The 18,493-nt window shown below is 37.1% G+C and overlaps 1 protein-coding gene across 1 annotated transcript; it reads right to left on the bottom strand.

The window, feature by feature from the left end:
• On the bottom strand, positions 1-1,032 carry LOC127813988 (brassinosteroid-responsive RING protein 1-like). Its single transcript, XM_052355188.1, has one exon. The coding sequence runs from the start codon at positions 831-833 to the stop codon at positions 324-326; it is 510 nt and encodes a 169-aa protein (XP_052211148.1). The 5' UTR covers positions 834-1,032; the 3' UTR covers positions 1-323.
• Positions 1,033-18,493: the final 17,461 nt, after the last annotated feature.

Here is an 18,493-nt window from a genome sequence, read left to right as displayed (position 1 = left end):
TGAGGCTCAAATGTTGTGAACAACTTCATCTTCATTAGGATTATTGATACAGACCATATGTACAACATGTTTCCCTTTTTTTTTTTTTTTTTTTTGCTTTGCATTATGGCTTTATATATGGCTGGCTGCTTTATATATGCCCATTCATTCTCCCTCTCTCTTTGAATCTCTCTGTTTTTTTCTTTTTGCAGTATGTACAGACCAACTCAACCATTCTTATCTTACCCGTTCAAGGAAAAAGGAAAGCAGCCAGCGAGCGAGAAGGGCAAAAATGGAAAAGAAGAAACAAAAAAAAAAAAAAAAGGCCAAAAATTGGAATTACATTACAAACCGGTGGGATTCATCGGCGACGGCGAGTACTCGGCTCCATAGAAGTCCAAGATCCCGGCCGCGGCCCAGAGTCGCTCGTTGAAAGCGTCCTGCAAATCGTCGGCTATGAAGTGGGTCCGGCAGAGTGGGCAGGTGCGCTGGTCGTGGTCCATCCAGCGATCGACGCAGCTCCGGTGGAAGATGTGGCGGCAGTTGGGCAGCCGCCGAACCTCGTCGCCACTGTCGAACTCGTACAGGCAAACGGCGCAGTTCTCCGGCGGGTCCTCCAGCTCGGAGAACTTCACCACGGGGAGGAGCTCCCGGATCAGGACGGCGGATACGGAGTGGGGCTCCGAGGAGCATTCGGGTCGGGGCGGCCACGCAATCTCGGGCTCGAGAAAATCCGCGAGACCCAGGGAGCGGAAGAGTGTGGAAATGAGCCTCCTGATGAAGCCCAGAACGGAGAGCGTGTGAAGGAGCAGCTTCGGAAGCAGCAGCTCCGTGTAGCCTACTGGGAAACCCATCTTTTAATCTTCTTCTTAGTTTGCTATCTGATGGGAAAGAGATCGACCGAGATAGTAACCCTGCATATACTGGTTAATTTGGTTGTACTAGGAAGAACCTATAGCTAGTGATCCGTATATATATATATAGGGTAGGGGGGGGGAGAGAGAGACGGCGAGAGTGGCGTGAGGGGCAGGCAGGGTGAGTTGTGTGTGTGTGTGTGTGTAATATATGTATATATAAGAGAGAGAGAGAGAGAGAGAGAGAGAGAGAGAGAGAGCGTACCCGAACGGGCATCTTTCCCAGCACGCGTATATACACGGAGAGATTAATTTTTATAATTTCTTTTTTCCTGCTTGAATTTCTAATGATATACATACATACAAATAACTCTCACATAGAAAAATTTGTAATAATTTTATTTAAAATTAATAATAAATCCGTTCATATCACAAAAAAAAATTCATAATATATAGTCTTATTTAAAATTAACAACAGATCTAGATCTATTATTCACTGTTATAAATTATTGTTAATTTTAAATAGAACGATTATTAATTTTTAAAAATTATTTAATGTAAAGGTTGTTTGTGTGAATAGCATTTTTTAAAGATAAAAATTTTGAAGGTTTTTTATAAGCATTAGGTGTTTTGGTACTATATATATATTCCAAATATTCTAATTTTATTTATTGGAAAAAATATTAAAATAATAAGTTTTAATTATAATCTTAATTAAATATATATATATATAAATATAAAAGGAGTACTATAATATATATATTTGATGTTGTTCCAGAAGGTGAATTGATGATGGGCAGCCAAAATGTTTAATTTTGTCCAATTGGCTCCATCTTATGGCGACCACATTCGATATCCAGCCCCGCCCACTGGTTTTACTTCACTCCAAAACATTCTTCCATCTCCTCCAACTGATTGCTTTGACGAGGCTCTCCTTCTTCTTCTTCTTCTTCTTCACAATCACCACGCATCATCATCTAATCAAACAAACATATAAGAACTTCAATCTCTATTAAATTATTTAAACTCAAAAAGTGTGCATCCATGGCGACCCTAAATTAAGATGGTCGTTTTTGCATAATTTTTAATAAATTACATTAAGAGAAGTAAATTATAAATTAAATTTTAAACTCTTATATTAAAAGTGGATCGAATTCAGGACATATTACTCATAGACTTATGCCCAAAACTTTCAGTTCCAATATGGTACAAGAAGAGAAAAGCTAGTTGATTTATTATAACAGAGAGACGGATGAGGATTAACCATTAAAGGATGGAAGAAGAATATTATATATATATATATAGATAGTCATATATTGATGGGACAACCTTCTAGACACGTATCCAATTTTTTGACACTTTCCATGAATCCAGTTGGTATAGAGCATAATCATAGCTAGCTCATAGCCAAACTTTAGATGAAAGGAAAATGCTTGTAAGTTAAGCCATTCAACATCATGCAATTCACGCTTTGTTTTTGCCCATTCATAATCCTAGCTTAATTAATTAATCCTGCCACTGCCAATCATCACAATTTTTTTATTTTATTTTATTAGCTCTATTTATTCTCATATTTTCTGTTCCCCCACCAAAATTTATTTCTTTTCTTTATTTTATAATTCATTATCTGTTGATCTTTCTATCACTGCCTAGTAGTGGCTACTCCAACCATTCCTCTCCAAGCTCTCAAGGAAAAGCCAAGACACATTATAAGAGTACCCGAGTAGCTAATGAATGAAAAGGAAGAAGATATAATCTGAGTAAAAAAATAATTAATAAATTCATGTCAAAGTAACGTTTTTTTTTTTTTTTATAATTTTTGGGTTAATTAGTTTATAATCATTAAAATTTTAATATATTATTATAAATTAATAAATTATATGAATATTTCATATATATATATATATCTTAGAAAAAAAGTACAGTAACAAACAAAAAACACCACCAATCATGCAGTTGAGGAGTCCTCAAATCAAGCACAGAACAGACTTTAAGGGGCAACAAAGTTGACAGATGAATCGAACAATTCAGTCATGGCTAGTGGGGTAGTGTGGCATGGCCCATGGCCCATGGCCCATGGCCCATCACATTGTTGTTGTTGTACATTAATGGGCCACCCAATTCACGGGGGGAAGTTAATGCTAGCTATAAATTTTTTAATATAAAAAGTACTATTAAAATAACACTATATTAATATTTTTGCAGTCATTATAGTACTTCAATATATATATATATATATATAAAATTTTGCGTTTCAATTTATAAACACATAAACGAATCATGCATATGCATAATCTCATATAAAAATTCTGTACATAAAGCAGCTGGTTGCAGTTTATGTCTCCCCACTATCTTTAATTAATTTTAAGTAGGAACAGGGGGTTAGCTTAGGTCTGTCTCCGCCCCCTTATATAAGAATTCTGTACAATTTTCTGTAATTCTTCTGCATAAAATTGTAATTGTCGTTGGTTAATTTATTAACAATGATGGTGCATATTGATCTATCTAGCAGATTTATTTCTTTTTTTTAGCAGTCTCTCTCATGCTCTTATATATGGTTCTAAAATTATTAACTCCAAGGGCATAACTCGAGCAGTCAAATAAGCAATATATCGGTGTCAATTAAGTAAGTTGCGAGTTCGATTTTCACTTTGCACAAGAACTAAAGATTAAACCTCCAATTTAATTATTTTTTTTATGTAATTGAGAGCACGAACACAGAAAGTCGAGCAAAGAAAATCATTCCAAAATTACTAGGTTTGCTATTATTTTAGAAGTCATGGTCTAATCCAACTGAAGCAGCCTTTATTAGTCATGTACATGCATCCCTTTTAACTAAAATATTTTAGAGCAAACTATTCATAACTCTCTTTCATCCACTATGGTCTAGGGTTTTTGGAGGCCAATGAAATTGCTGATTGGAACGAATGTGGTTTCTCCACGTTAGGTCAATATATTGTCTCCAAATTTGTCCATGCTGTGTGGCTCTTAATGCTGAATTCTTATGGCTAAATATATATATGTACATATATATTTTTCTCTTCTTCATCTTTCTTATATTTGCCTGTATATGTTGGCTTTGTTATTTTTGTTCCATCTTTTGTTCAATCCTATATTCGCAGTTTCATAAAGCAGTTGGCTAGACTATCTTTTCTCAGTGTTTATTATTTAGCAAAAAAAAAAGTGTTTCTTTTACAAACATACGAGTGGTTTGACTGTTTTAACCTCATTTTAGATACCTGTTATGTGGGGATAGAATCAATCATATAGTATAAATGAGGGTTTGAATATATTTGAAGGGGAGAAAGAAAGGGAGAATAAAAGAAAAGGAGATAAGACAATAGTGGGCAAATGCAGGGAGTGGTTTTGTCCTTGTGCCTGTGGGCAATTGCAAGCAAACAATTAAGCGAGAGTATGGCAGTGGCATAAGGGCCAGCAAGAAGAGACCAACCAATGGGTCCTGTGGCCCTTTCTTATGAGCCCTAATTCAGTGTCGTTGCATGCACCTTCCAGGGCACTCTGAGATGTGTCTTGCGTTCCCACAACACATAGGTCCCATTCAATTCGCCACAAAATGAGAAATTGAGAGAGAGAGAGAGAGAGAGTACTAATATTGTGTAGAGTGTCCCACTCTCTAATATTGTGTAGAGTGTCCCAGTCCTCATCTCTCTTTCTCTCCCTCTCTTTGACCACGTAGAGTCTGCATCCAGCCTTGGCCTCGTCCTCTTTGTCTCTTTCATTGTCCTCATATAGTTGGATATACCCAAACATTTATGCCTGTCACTTCCATTTCCAACTCATTTATTATAACCATTCTTTACCATTTTTTAGGGGTTTGATTTTGTGTTAAACACTTGAACTTTTACCTTAATTTTGTATATCCTCGCATCCATCATTAGCCTTGTCATAATTATGTGTGCCAAGTCGATGATATACTGGACACAGTACAAGTTCTCCGTATGTTAAAGTTGATTTCTAGCATTGATTTCACCTTTTTTCTTACAGAAAGAACCATGATAAAGGACTGAAAGAACAAAAAGTATTATTTTGTTCTTATTTTTCCCCTCAAAATATTGCTGAAACCATTGATGAAAAGGAGCCTGGAGATGCATGTGTGTGTGTGTGTGTATTTCTCTTTAATTTGTTAATTTGCTTCTCTTGATTCGAAGTTTCCATCAATGAAAAAGAAGACAAAAGCTAGAGCCTAAAGTCCAAAGGGATATCTATTCTCAATATATATTCTTTTCTTTTCCCACTTCTGAGTACATGCTTTATAATTAGTTCTCTTTTTGTTGCCCCCCCTCTCCCTTTCAAGATTGACTTTATACTGCACTTGGAGCTAAGATTTATGGAAAGAAAGAAATAAAGAGAAAAAATAATTGTTTTGTTGTGCCCCATGAAAATTACTGAAGCTAAGGTACAGGATTGCAGAGAGTTTTATAGTCTTACGCGGACGAGTGTATATATAGACATGGATATTGTGTCTTTATAAAATAAAAATTAATATTTCATAATTAAAAAATGTTATTGTCACACATGCATCTCTGGTAGAGGGGAAACAGTCAGTGAAAGAACAGCTGTTAAGACTAGCTTTAAAATTCCAGAAATGTGAAGAAGATGATCATTTGAAGATCTATACTTGGACCCTAGATATGTAACAGAGATAGAATAAATCGTGTTCACCTGTCGGGTTCACTCACTCTCTCGAAGTAATCGTCTCATTGGGTCCCAATTAACCCATTTAAAGTGAAGATAAATATAAAATTAAAGTACAAGTACAAAGCTCATTTAAAAATTTATCAAAACAAGCATGTAAATGAGAATATTTAGGGTCCACTCACCTCCCTAAATTTGTCTATATGATTAAACTTGATAATGCAATCTTGATTTAATGTGTGGCTTATATCATGGTAACTATCGTTGTGGACTAGGAGGCCATAGAAGGAAGCCATAGTGCTGGGATCCCACGAATGTAGTAATATGGAAATTCCCCATTAAACAAAGAATCATCAGAGAACCAAACTCAGGCATCTTTTGTGGTCCATTTCTTTGAGGATAGATCTAAAATTTGGGCAAGAGCTGGAGGTAGAGATAGTCTTGGAGTAAAGGCAAGAGCTAGGGTACGTAGAGAGGTGAGTGTTGTGTTTTATAGTGTGTGAGTGTAAGTGTGCGTGGGTGGTTGTCCCACATTGGTTGTGTAAAAAGATGGGAATGGGTATTTATACTCCACTTTTCCACTTGGGTTTGGGCCCTAAGGGGCACCCAGATTTTGTGAGCGGGCAAACCCCTTGGGCCTCGCGCGTCGTCGGTCGATTAGACGGACAAGCAGGTCAGGTCATATAGATATATTTTTTATATAAAGAAAATTAAAAGGAATTATTTTCTTTTATCTTTAATTTTATTTTTGCTTCTTCTAGAAGCGGGTCTATCCGAAACGGCATCATCTTGTCTGTTCGTCTTTCTGAAGCGTCGCGTATTCAAGACAGTGATCAATGCCTACTTGAATGGTGCGTCGTCTCAGTGCCCTCAACACAGCCTATAAAAGGCTAGGCGAGCCTCTTTTTCAAGGGATCGGTGTTTTGCTCGCCTCTGTCTTCCTTCTATTCCGAGTTCTATCCCATAGAGAGCAAGCTCCTTCTGTTCTGCCAGATTTGGTCGGCCGTGGTCGCCGCCCATCGGAGTAGACCATTGTATCCCGCTAACAGTCATCGTAGCCTGCGAGTGACCAAAGTAGGGCGTTACTATCTTTAGGTCAGCGCCTCCCACATGCCTTGGTCTTCTAGCATCTTGGTTGCCATTTCTCGTCGCCGTAAAACCTAGTTTGAGTTCTTGTTTCCAGATTTGTTGTTGTTTATATTACAATAGATATAAACATATTTGTATTGTTGTCGTTGAGTTTTGGGCGTTGTGGATTTTTTACGGAGATAGAGATATACCTTGCTGCTGTTGGTCGGTTGGGTCTTTAATTTAACTGTGTAATTTCCCTTTAATATTACACTACTGATCCAACATTCTGAAGACAATAATATTAAAAGAAAAGTCATTTGAAAGTTTCCTAAGTGAATATTGCTGCCCCCAACACCAACGCCACTACAGCCACTGCATCAGCCTTTGCTGTTATTCTAGCCGCTGTCGTTAGACCAGCTATTACCAAACCAGCAAGTCATGTTGAGAAGCCACAACAGTTCAATGGGAAGGACTTTAAGAGATGGCAACAAAAGATGGTCTTTTATCTGACCACTCCGAACCTGGCGCATATCTTGAAAGAAGCATGCCCAGTCACCCCGGAGAATGCAACTGTGGAGGAAGTTGCTGCCAAGGAAGCGTGGATGCATACGAACTTCCTGTGCCGGAACTATATACTAAGTGCCTTGGTGAACTCACTATACAACGTATACTGTACTGCCTACTCGACAGCCAAGGAACTATGGGATGCTCTGGACAAGAAGTACAAACTGGAGGATGTTGGAACTAAGAATTTCCTCGTGGGGAAATTTCTTGACTATAAAATGGTTGATTCCAAGTTGGTGGTTAACCAGTTGGAAGAACTGCAAGTGCTCTTCAGTGACTTGCTGAGTGAGGGGTTGGTTATAAATGAACCATTCCAAGTTGCCATTGTGATCGAAAAGTTACCACCCTCGTGGAAAGACTTCAAGAACTATCTCAAACACAAGTAGAAAGAGTTGTCCATGGAGGATCTGGCTGTCAGACTCCGCATTGAAGAGGACAACCAGAAGGGAGATAAAGCTCCTCTCAGGCTGAAAGCAAGGGCTAACGTGGTTAAAGCTTCAAAACCTCAGCCTAAGAAACAACAAGGCAAGAAGAAGAACGAGAACATGGGTCCCAAGAATAAGACCCTCACCAAGTGCATCCAAGGGAGCTAGCTGCTGGGTGTGTGGCAAGACGGGCCATAGGGCCATTGGCTGCTGTCACAAGAAGGGACAGGGCTCTGATAACAACCAACGCAAGAACAGTCAGGCCAACATGATGGAAGAAGATGTCAACCTGATTACAGTTGTCACAGATGTTTGCATGGTGTCAAATGCCAAGGGTTGGTGGATAGACACTGGGGCTACTAAGCACATCTGTAGTGACCGGGCTCTATTCGCGACATATGAAAATGCTAACGGCTCTGAGAAGCTGTACATGGGGAATGCTTATGCATCTCTTGTGATCGGAAAAAGCAAGGTCCTGCTGAAGTGGACCTCTAGAAAGATACTCACCCTAAACAATGTGTGCCACGTGCCGAAAATCCGGAAGAACTTGGTGTCTGGAACCCTGCCGAATAAAAATGGGTTCAAACTGGTGTTTGAGTCTAACAAGTTCACTCTTACTAAGGGGGTATGTATGTGGGATGGGGTTATTTACTTGATGGTATGTTCAAACTTAATTTACTAACCCAGGTTCCCAAGAATAATGAGAATAAGAACAAGGCTTCAGCTTATTCTGTTGAGTTGTGTGATGTGTGGCACTCAAGGTTAGGGCACGTCAATTATCGTTCTCTCCAAGGAATGGTAAATTTAGGACTATTGCCTAACTTCAGTATTGACAAAAGGCACAAATGTAAAGTTTGTGTTAAGTCAAAATTCACAAGGAAATCGTTTCCATCTATGGAGAGAAACAGTGAGTTACTTAATTTAATTCACAGTGATCTATATGACATGAAAAGTACTCCTACTAGAGGTGGGAAGAAGTACTTTGTCACATTTATAGATGATTGTAGCAAATACTGCTATGTGTATCTTTACACAATAAAGATGAGACCTTAGATGTCTTCAAGACATATAAGGCCGAACTTGAAAATCAACTTGGGAAAAAAGTAAAGGTGTTAAGATCAGATAGAGGTGGTGAGTATGAATCGTCGTCTCTCTCTAAGTTCTGTGAGGTTAATGGCATAATCCATCAAACCACAGCACCGTATACACCACAGCAAAACGGTGTAGCTAAAAGGAAAAATCGAACGTTGAAGGACATGGTTAATTGCATGCTCAATAGTTCAAGTTTACCCCACAACTTGTGGGGGGAGGCTTTTCTTATAGCAAACTTAGTTTTGAATCGAATTCCACATAAGAAAACTGACAAATCTCCTTATGAAGTATGGAATGGAAAACAACCCTCGTACAAAATTCTAAAGATGTGAGGGTGTTTGGTTAAGGTGTAAGTTCTTTAAACGAAGAGGGTCAAACTTAGACCAAAGACGATAGATTGTGTCTTTATTGGCTATGCACTGCATAGTGCGGCCTATAGGTTCCTGGTGATAAAATCAAAAATTAATATTAATAATAACACCATAATGGAATCTATAGAAGTGGAGTTCTTTGAGAACATATTCCCTTTTAAGGAAGAAAGACACAGTGATGGTGTTTCCAAGAGGAAGTATCATGAGGCGAGCTCTTATAAGGGTCAAGTTGGTCAAGAGACCGAGGTTGAATTTAGAATGAGCAAAAGAGCTAAGAAAGCTACTTCTTTTGGACCAGATTTTCTAACCTATATGGTAGAAGATGAACCTCAAACTTTTAATGAGGTTATGACATCTTCTAATGCTTCGTATTGAAAGGAAGCTATCAATAGTGAGATGGAGTCCATTATGCAGAATCGGACGTGGGTATTGGTCAACTTACCTCTGGGAAGTAAGCCAATTGGTTGCAAATGGATATTTAAGAAAAAACTAAAGGCTGACGGTACTATTGATAAATACAATGCCCGTCTGGTAGCTAAAGGCTATCGCCAAAAGGAAGGAAAAACTTCTTTGATACCTATTCTCCAATAACTAGAATCACATCTATAAGGGTGTTGATTGTGATTGCAGTGTTACATAATTTGGAAATCCACCAAATGGATGTAAAGACTACATTTTTTAATGGAGATTTAGAAGAAGAAGTTTATATGGAACAACCCGAAGGGTTTGTAGTATAAGGACATGAAAAAAAAATGTGTAGGCTCATAAAGTCTCTTTATGGACTAAAACAAGCACCAAAGCAATGGCATGAGAAATTTGATCACACTATGCTTGCAAATGGGTTCAAGATAAATGAGTGTGATAAATGTGTTTATGTTAAAACCATAAATCACGAGTGTGTCATTGTGTGTTTGTATATGGATGATATGTTGATAATGGGCACTGATAGAAATGTCATAGAGTCCACAAAAGGAATGCTGAACTCCAACTTTGATATGAAAAACCTTGGTCTTGCTGATGTCATTCTTGGAATTCGGATAACAAAGAATGTCGAAGGGTATAAACTTTCTCAATCACACTACATCGAGAAAGTGTTGCGCAGATTTGGTCATTTCACGAGTAAGCCCGTGGTTACTCCTTTTGATCCAAATTCTAAACTAAAGAAGAATAGTGGTGAAGATGTATCTCTTTTGGAGTATGCTAGGGTCATCGAAAGTTGGATGTACATTATGAATTGTACAAGACCTGATATCGCCTACTTGGTAAGTAGGTTGGCAAGATACACGAGCAATCCTGGGCGTGACCATTGGGATGCCCTGGTCAGGATACTCAGGTATCTGAAGTATACGCTAGAGTATAGGTTGCATTACTCGAGATATCCACCTATACTGGAAGGATTTAGTGATGATAATTGGATCTCTAATAGCATGGAGATTAAATTGACCAGTGGGTATGTGTTTACCTTCGGTAGAGCCGCTATGTCGTGGAAGTCTTTGAAACAGACGTGCATTGCGCGATCTACGATGGAGTCTGAGTTTATCGCTCTAGATAAAGCAGGTGAAGAGGCTAAATGGCTTCGAAATTTCCTTGAAAACGTTCCACTATGGCCTAAGCTTGTAAATGCCATATGTGTCTATTGTGACAACTTAGCTGCTTCAATGCGAGCTAAAAATAGTGTCTACAATGAGAAGTTAAGACATATTAGGCGCATGCATAATACTATAAGACAATTGCTTACCAATGGAATAATTTCCATTGACTATGTCAAATCTAAGGAAAACTTGGCTGATCCTTTGACTAAAGGAGTAACAAAGAAGAAAGTCTCCTATACATCTAAGGGAATGGGGTTAAAGCCTGTGAAGTGAGTTTTCTAGTGGTAATCTAACCTAGTTAACTGGAGATCCCAAGATCTGGGTTAAATAAGCAAACTAGTTGGAACAATTCATAGTCTACACACTATGGAACTTATAGTTCCAACCCCAGTTCCTGGTAGCGAAGAGAATGTGTGGTCTATTGATGGTATAGGTAATATTGGTATCTTGTTATAAGAGGAGTATTGACAGAATGCTCTAATCAATGATTACCTATGTGAGAGTAGAAGTGGGTCGCTTCTATGAGAACTGTTCTAAAGGCTTGGGTTCTCTAGAGCTCTCATGAATTTAGGATATTGTTTAGGACCAAAACGGACACAATCATATAGAACTCGAAGGTGTAAGACAAGTTGTATGTGATATCTGTTGTCTTGATTTTCCACTAGGAGGGTAGTTCAAGAGCAGCGCTCACTACTTCTTCGGTAAGCTCGATAGATACTCACTAAGGGAGGTTCAAGTCCAAAAGACACCTTGCTTGATGCATAACTTGTTGTTTGCTCTCTGTGGTGTCGTGTTAGTCTATTTGGTTTAGCACACTTACACTCATGTGAGAGATTGTTGTGTTTTATAGTGTGTGAGTGTAAGTGTGTGTGTGTGTGGTTGTCTCACATTAGTTGTGTAAAGAGATGGGAGTGGATATTTATACTCCACCTTCTCAGTTGGGTTTGGGCCATAAGAGGCACCCAGATTTTGTGAGCGGACGAACCCCTTAGGCCTCGCGCACCGCCGCCACCACCGTCCGTCCGGGCGATCGGGTCAAATAAATATATTTTTTATATAAAGAAAATTAAAAGGAATTATTTTCTTGTATCTTTAATTTTCTTTTTGCTTCTTCTAGAAGCGGGTTTATCCGAATCGACATCGTCTTGTCTGTTCGTCTTTCTGAAGCGTCACGCATTCAAGACAACGATTAATGCCTACTTGAATGGTGCGTCGTCTCGGTGCCCTCGACACAGCCAATAAAAGGCTAGCCAAGCCTCCTCTTCAAGGGATCGGTGTTCTGCTCGCTTCTGTCTTCCTCCTATTCTGAGTTCTGTCCCACAGAGAGCAAGCTCCTTCTGTTCTGCCAGATTCGATCGGTCGTGGTCGCTTCCCATCGGAGTAGACCGTTGTATCCCGCTGATAGTCGGCGTAGCCTGCGAGTGATCGGAGCAGGGCGTTACTGTCTTTAGGTCAGCGCCTCCCGTGTGCCTCGGTCTTCCAACATCTCGATTGCCATTTCCCGTCACCGTAAAACCTGGTTTGAGTTCTTGTTTCCAGATTTGTTGCTGTTTATATTGCAATAGATGTAAACATATTTGTATTGTTGTCGTTGAGTTTTGGGTGTTGTGGATTTTTGAGGGAGATAGAGATATACCTTGCTGCTGTTGGTCGTTGGGTCTTTGATTTAACTGTGTAATTTCCCTTTAATATTACACTACTGATCCAACAGTGAGTCCAAATTTAGAGGTGAAATCATGGGAGTAAGGCATAGGTGAGTCATAATGAAGGAGAGGGGAGTCAATGATTTAAGGGAGAGAGATGAGATAGGGGTGGCATTTGATTTGAGTAGTTGTTGTTTTCATGTTCTTGTAACGTCTGGAGGCCTTAATTTGTTGGCGTTTTCTTTTGAAGGGTTAATGCCCCCTGGTTCATTGTTTTGGTTCGGTAGTTAATTATTAGGGCCTCATTACACAGTGTTGGGCGATTGTCGATGGTTTGTTTGATTCGTTCCTCGTTTGACAGTGTTAATAATGTTAGCTATATATATCTATACCCTATACCTTGAGGGTTGCTAGATCGATGAAGAATAAAAATGATCACATCTGGATGCTAATATTGTCAATACCCAGAATAAAGCTCTACAGACTAGAGAGGGGGGTTTTTGATTTGTTTCATCTTTTTAGTTTTTTAATCAAATTATGAGGCAAGCAGCTGAAAAAATAAGCCATGATGAATAATTTTTTTATTTTTGAAATTATCGTCTTTGCATGGTCTTTCATCGCTCGTGTTTTTAATTTCGACAAATGAGGTAAATTGTAGGTGAAAATTTTATTCCGCTGTGTAAGACAAGAAATCAAACTCACGATTGCTTATTCTAACTTATCGTAGTTCAACCATTCGACATGCGCCTTAGCAACATAATTTTTCTATTCTTTCCTGTTACGAAACAGGATAATATATATTATTATATACTTAATGTATTTAAATTAATATATATTTTAATTAATCCAGCGAAGAAGATTGGTAATTAATTGAGCTATCTTAATATCTTAATTAATATATTTTAATTAAGGTAAATTAATCAGACAATTCTAGATTGGACAAAATGATATAGAATAAAAATGATAATTAAGAAGATTGATTACTATTAAGTTATTAGAAAACTTAACTATTTTACCCTAATTATTTAAGTCTCCTTTCTCTTCCCTTTCTCTCAAAGGGTTGGGTTGGTTCCTCTTAAGCGACATCCATTCTATTTAGCAATGGTCCTTAATCTTTAGCGATGGCACAAACCTTGTCCTCTTTGCCACACCTTATTTTCTCTTGCTTTCTTTGAAAATCGAATTGAAAGGGCTAAAGATTCAAGGGTTCAATTTGCAGTAACATCTCTGCAAATCAAACCCCAAATTGTTGGGGTTTCATTTGTTGACCAATGAAAAGGGCACACCCCTCTCTCTCTCTCTCTCTCTCTCCATTGCTCTACATCGATCAAAAGAATCTAGCTAGAACTTAACTGAATTTTTTTTTGATGACTTTAATAAATTTTAATATTTAATATTTATTTAAACTAATCACAAACGACTGTGTTGTCACTTTTCACTCTTGAGAGGCAAGATTGGGTATACATATAAATTGCATGCAATTAAAGCATCTGTGTAGTTGGTGTAATTGAAAGCAATTCTGTACTGAATTCCTGCCAGTTCTTGTTCATTGTCGGTAACTTTGCAAGGCAACAGGCGTGATTTGCCTGCGCATGCCTCCAAGTAGTAGTGCTTTGCTTTCATTTTGTAAGTAATCACCGTCAGAATTTGCCTGCCACTTTCTTAAGCTTCAGCTTAACTAATTAAAAGCACCAAAATCTGTCTTAATAAAGAATCAATTAATTGGTTCCATCAAGCCAACCTCACTCAAGACTGTCTGCCTGCCCGCCTTCCCCAACAGGAAAAATATTCTTTTTTTCTAAAGTAAAAAATTAATAATTAAAACAGTAGCCTACCTAACCAATAACATTATCATAAAATAAAGATTCAAGGGATTATATTGCAACCCTGTCAATTAAAGATGAAATCTGCTGGTAAATACACCAAGCAAAAATATAACTCTGCTAGAAATCTCTGATAAAACATAACATCTTTTCCATACAATCAAAAGAGGGTTACAAAGCCATTTATACTAGCTAGTAACGTAATATACTAATACTATGAATGTGGACTAGAATATTAATAATAATTCAAATTTCTAACAGACTTCATACATGCATCTAGAGAACTTATCAACTTCCTAATCAATTAAGCTTTGTCATCAAGATACATGGAATAATTCTCAATTTCAAACCCTAAAAGATCTTACCACAGAAAATTAATAACAAAGGCAAATAAAAACAAATCTTAAGCAAAAGAAACACGGTTAATAACAGAAAAATATTCAAATCATCAATGATATATAAGTTACACTTATGATCAACCCCAAATTAATCAACATTCAAACCACCTTCATTTTCGGCTGTAGATATATAGACTAACTGGTTGCTTCCTTTCGAAACCCTAAATTCTTAAACTTGGATTGAAAGGCCGAAGTTGTAGGCAAGGGCCCAAAAAAAAAAAAAAAGAACTAAAAAAACCCTAAACCTAAATCCTCTAAAATATCTTACTGTTGAAGTGTTGTCTTGAAATAATGGAAGAGCTCAGAACTTTTTTCGGGTCCTTTCTCTTTCATTCTGCTCATAAGTAACTAATCCCCTCTCTCTCTCTCTCTCTCTCTCTCTCTCTCTCTCTATATATATATATATATATATATGTTTAATTAGTGTTAATGTTGGAAAATTTTATAGTGTACACAACACCAGTATTTTATACTACTTAATTAGTGTATTATATAGGAATCTTTCATGTTATATAATATATTTTTTGTGTTGTATAAGGTATTAATTTTCGAAATAATTATATATACCATATGTAATACAAAGTGATTTTTCCACAACATAAATAATTTAGAGACTTTCTGTGCTATATAATCATGTTATGCAAAATATCATGAAATTATACATTGCATAAAAAAATGTATTACTTGAATACTCAATTTTAACACTTAGAATGATATTTATATATTGATATATTATATTAATATAAATATAAAATGCCCTAATACAATATATCATCTCAAATATCAAAATCGGATCTAGATAACATTATTCCCAAATTAAAGAGGACTGAAACATGAACTGACATATATAAGTAGAACATATTTTCTTCCTCCAACTCCCTCATTAATTTCCAGACAAAGTTCCCTAAAACATTGGCTGCTGATGAACACCTACACCTTACTTCCGATTAATTAAAGATACTAGACAACCAACTGACGAGACTGACTGATCGAGAGCACTGCCACGCTTGCTATTATATACATGAGAGTTGTAATTAATTAATTAATTATTTTATATATATATATATCAATTTGTGTGTGTTTATTAGTTGTGTCTCTTTGTACAAATATATAATGATGATGATGTCCAGATGGTCCCTGCAGCGACCATGAAAACATTATCTATCTAGTTGATCAAGTGGGGTGCGGTCTCCTGCTTTTTGACTCTTGAATTGGATTTTCCTTTTACTATTATTATATATAGGCTGAGGTTGTCCATTTATACATCGATCTACTCTTCCTTCTTGTGTTTTTCTCATCTAATCAACGTGTGCTCTCTGTCCCCCCCCCCCCCCCCCCCCCCACCCTCTCTCTCTCTCTCTCCCCATCATTATTTAGGGTTTTGTTGTTTTTTTCTTTTATCTTTTAAATTTTTGGGGCTGCATCCATCAAGATTAATTTTGTAGTGATGAATCCCGATTGTTTTCTGTCCTCTAAATGATGTAATGAATTCGCAGGGATGCCGGCAAAACTGAAGTTAAAAGATATGATGTGATGTGGCAGTGAAGTGATGAACTTGATATGCATGAACTATTCATGCATGTAGATATGATGTGATGCGCGACTCTGAAACATAAAAACTTAAATTTTTGTGAAAAAATTTGAAACCATAGAACTATATATATGACGTCGGGCCCAACCCAATTGGAGTCGTTTATCATGTCTAACTATATATATATTTCTTCTATTTCATAGTTTTTATGCTTATGAGTATGAGCTCAGCAGGCAGCTAAACTCCGTTTGAGCTATTATTATTAGGAGTAATCAGAGAGCCTAGCTAGCTAGAAATTAAATATTCATTGAAGGGGACAATGGGGAGTCACAGTTGCTAATAGCGAGATATATATATATCAATAGAGACATGATAAGTCAGAGAAGAGTGGTGGGTCATGGCTGCATGTGGGATGTTGGTATTCGGTATTCCTGCACCTAACCTCCAAGAAACTTAAAACATTATCTCTCTCTCTCTCTCTCTCTCTCTCTCTCGTGTACGTACTGGAGGCATGGGAGAACGGATCTCCTTGTATATGGGCCCCAGTTGGTTGTGTTAAAGTCATTTCCCAGTTGTTTTATTTTGATGAGCTTTAATTATATATAATCAATTAATTGGGGAAAGTTGGGCCATATTTAGCAAACCATCATCGTTGCCAAGAAGCAGAAGTGGCTAAAGAAAATATATTTCTCAAGGAGGAGCGCTAGTTAGTCATGGATCTTGTTCAGCTTCCAAGTTTTCTGCATTTATCTGTGGAGAAAGGAAGAAGAGGCTGGCTATATATGGATGGAAGAGCAGCTGTTGTGTTCTTAATTTCTTGCTCTTTTGTTTTCTCTTCCTCATGTGTCAACGTTTTTAATGTTATTAACGAAGCTAGCCTGGACTGGATGATCAATGGTGTACGTACGTAATTGAAGCTTAGAAATTGTTCTGTTTGTGGAAAGCCTACAAGAACAACTGGAAAGAGTAGTACTGGCTATGATATGATCATATGAGCGTGCTCAGAAAGACTAATGTCCAGTGCCTAAGATAGAGAGGATATTTGATGTGATTGAATTGAAAGAAATGAAGGATTCAATCTCGAAATTTATGGGGCGATACTTGTAGGGCCAGTGTTTGTTGCTCATTGTTTGACTCCTTTCATGTTACTTTTACTAACCCACGCCACGAGAGTATGGCCTTTTGTGGCTCATGATCCTCCACCTCCAAATGTAAGCGGGCTCTTGTGTGTGGGCCTCGTTCCTGATCCCATGTTCGAGTCCTGACATTAACGGGTCACATTCTTAATTTACTCTTCTATGGACTGTGGTGTCGGTGTGTAGAGGGCGCTCGTGATGGTGCGTAACTAAAAAAGTTGGCTCTTGTGTTACCCTCGTTACATAAGTTAAGCGATTAGAAAAGCAGTATATCGATATAAGTTTGATAGATTATGAGTTTGATTTTTATATTACATAATGGGACGAAGTCTCACACTTGCGATTTATCTCTCCTAACGTAATTAAGAACACGAACATTGAGAGTTACACAAGAATGATCATCCAAATAAAATCTTTTATGTGAAAATATATATATATATATATATATTGAGTTGAGATACCCTTTGTCCACGCATCGCATCTACGTCTTAATGATATGTAAATTATACCTACCTAATATTAGCAACCATATTCTCCTTTGTTGGGCTAATTACCACTTAGCAGCATCATAACTACGTACAAGGTGTTTAAATTAGAGCACCTTTAAATTTAATACTACAAAGCGCATAGGGAAATAAATAGCAGATGATAAATTGGCAACAAGTTAAGATAATCATGCTCTCATCATCTGATTAATCAACAAATATTTATATTATTCCAAAATCTATAAGTCAACCAAAATAAATAAATAAATATAATAAAACCGAACCCAATAGCCAATTGCTTGAATCGAATTGAAACTGGACACCTTGGTTCAATTATAAGCCACTGTGAATGGCTTTTTTTGTTTTTTTTTGGGTTTCCAGCTTCAGCGAGTGCATAAATGAAACCATTGTCCTTGTCAGTTCTTTGTATAAAAACATCTATTTATTAACATTAATTAATTATCTATAATATCAAATTTGGTATGTTGCCATGCAAATTGCTAACTAATCTTGTGTTCACTTGGGATTCTTATATATAGAGAATTGCCTATTTATAGTGATATGGGTAATTAAATTTCACAAAACTAAAACCTTCTAGATTGAGTAAATTATATTAATTAATTAATTATTTTCATGCTTTTAGAAATGTCACTTATTTTGATATTTACTTCCTTCTAACACACATATATCCTCTTACTGTTAAGTTACCACAACTAATTTTACTAAAATTTCTGAAGTGTCCTCCCACTCTCCCCTCTCTCTTCTAATTAATTAGAAAAAAAATATTTAAACAAATTAATGCTTCGCCAACGAACCCACTATATATGTAGTGTTGGAAGAATGGAGGGAAAGTCAAAGTTGCTCTGATTTTTA

The sequence above is a fragment of the Diospyros lotus genome, chromosome 12 (genome assembly GCF_014633365.1).
Source record: "Diospyros lotus cultivar Yz01 chromosome 12, ASM1463336v1, whole genome shotgun sequence".
In the NCBI taxonomy this organism is placed as follows: domain Eukaryota; kingdom Viridiplantae; phylum Streptophyta; class Magnoliopsida; order Ericales; family Ebenaceae; genus Diospyros; species Diospyros lotus.
This window is presented reverse-complemented; position numbering and strand designations above follow the sequence as displayed.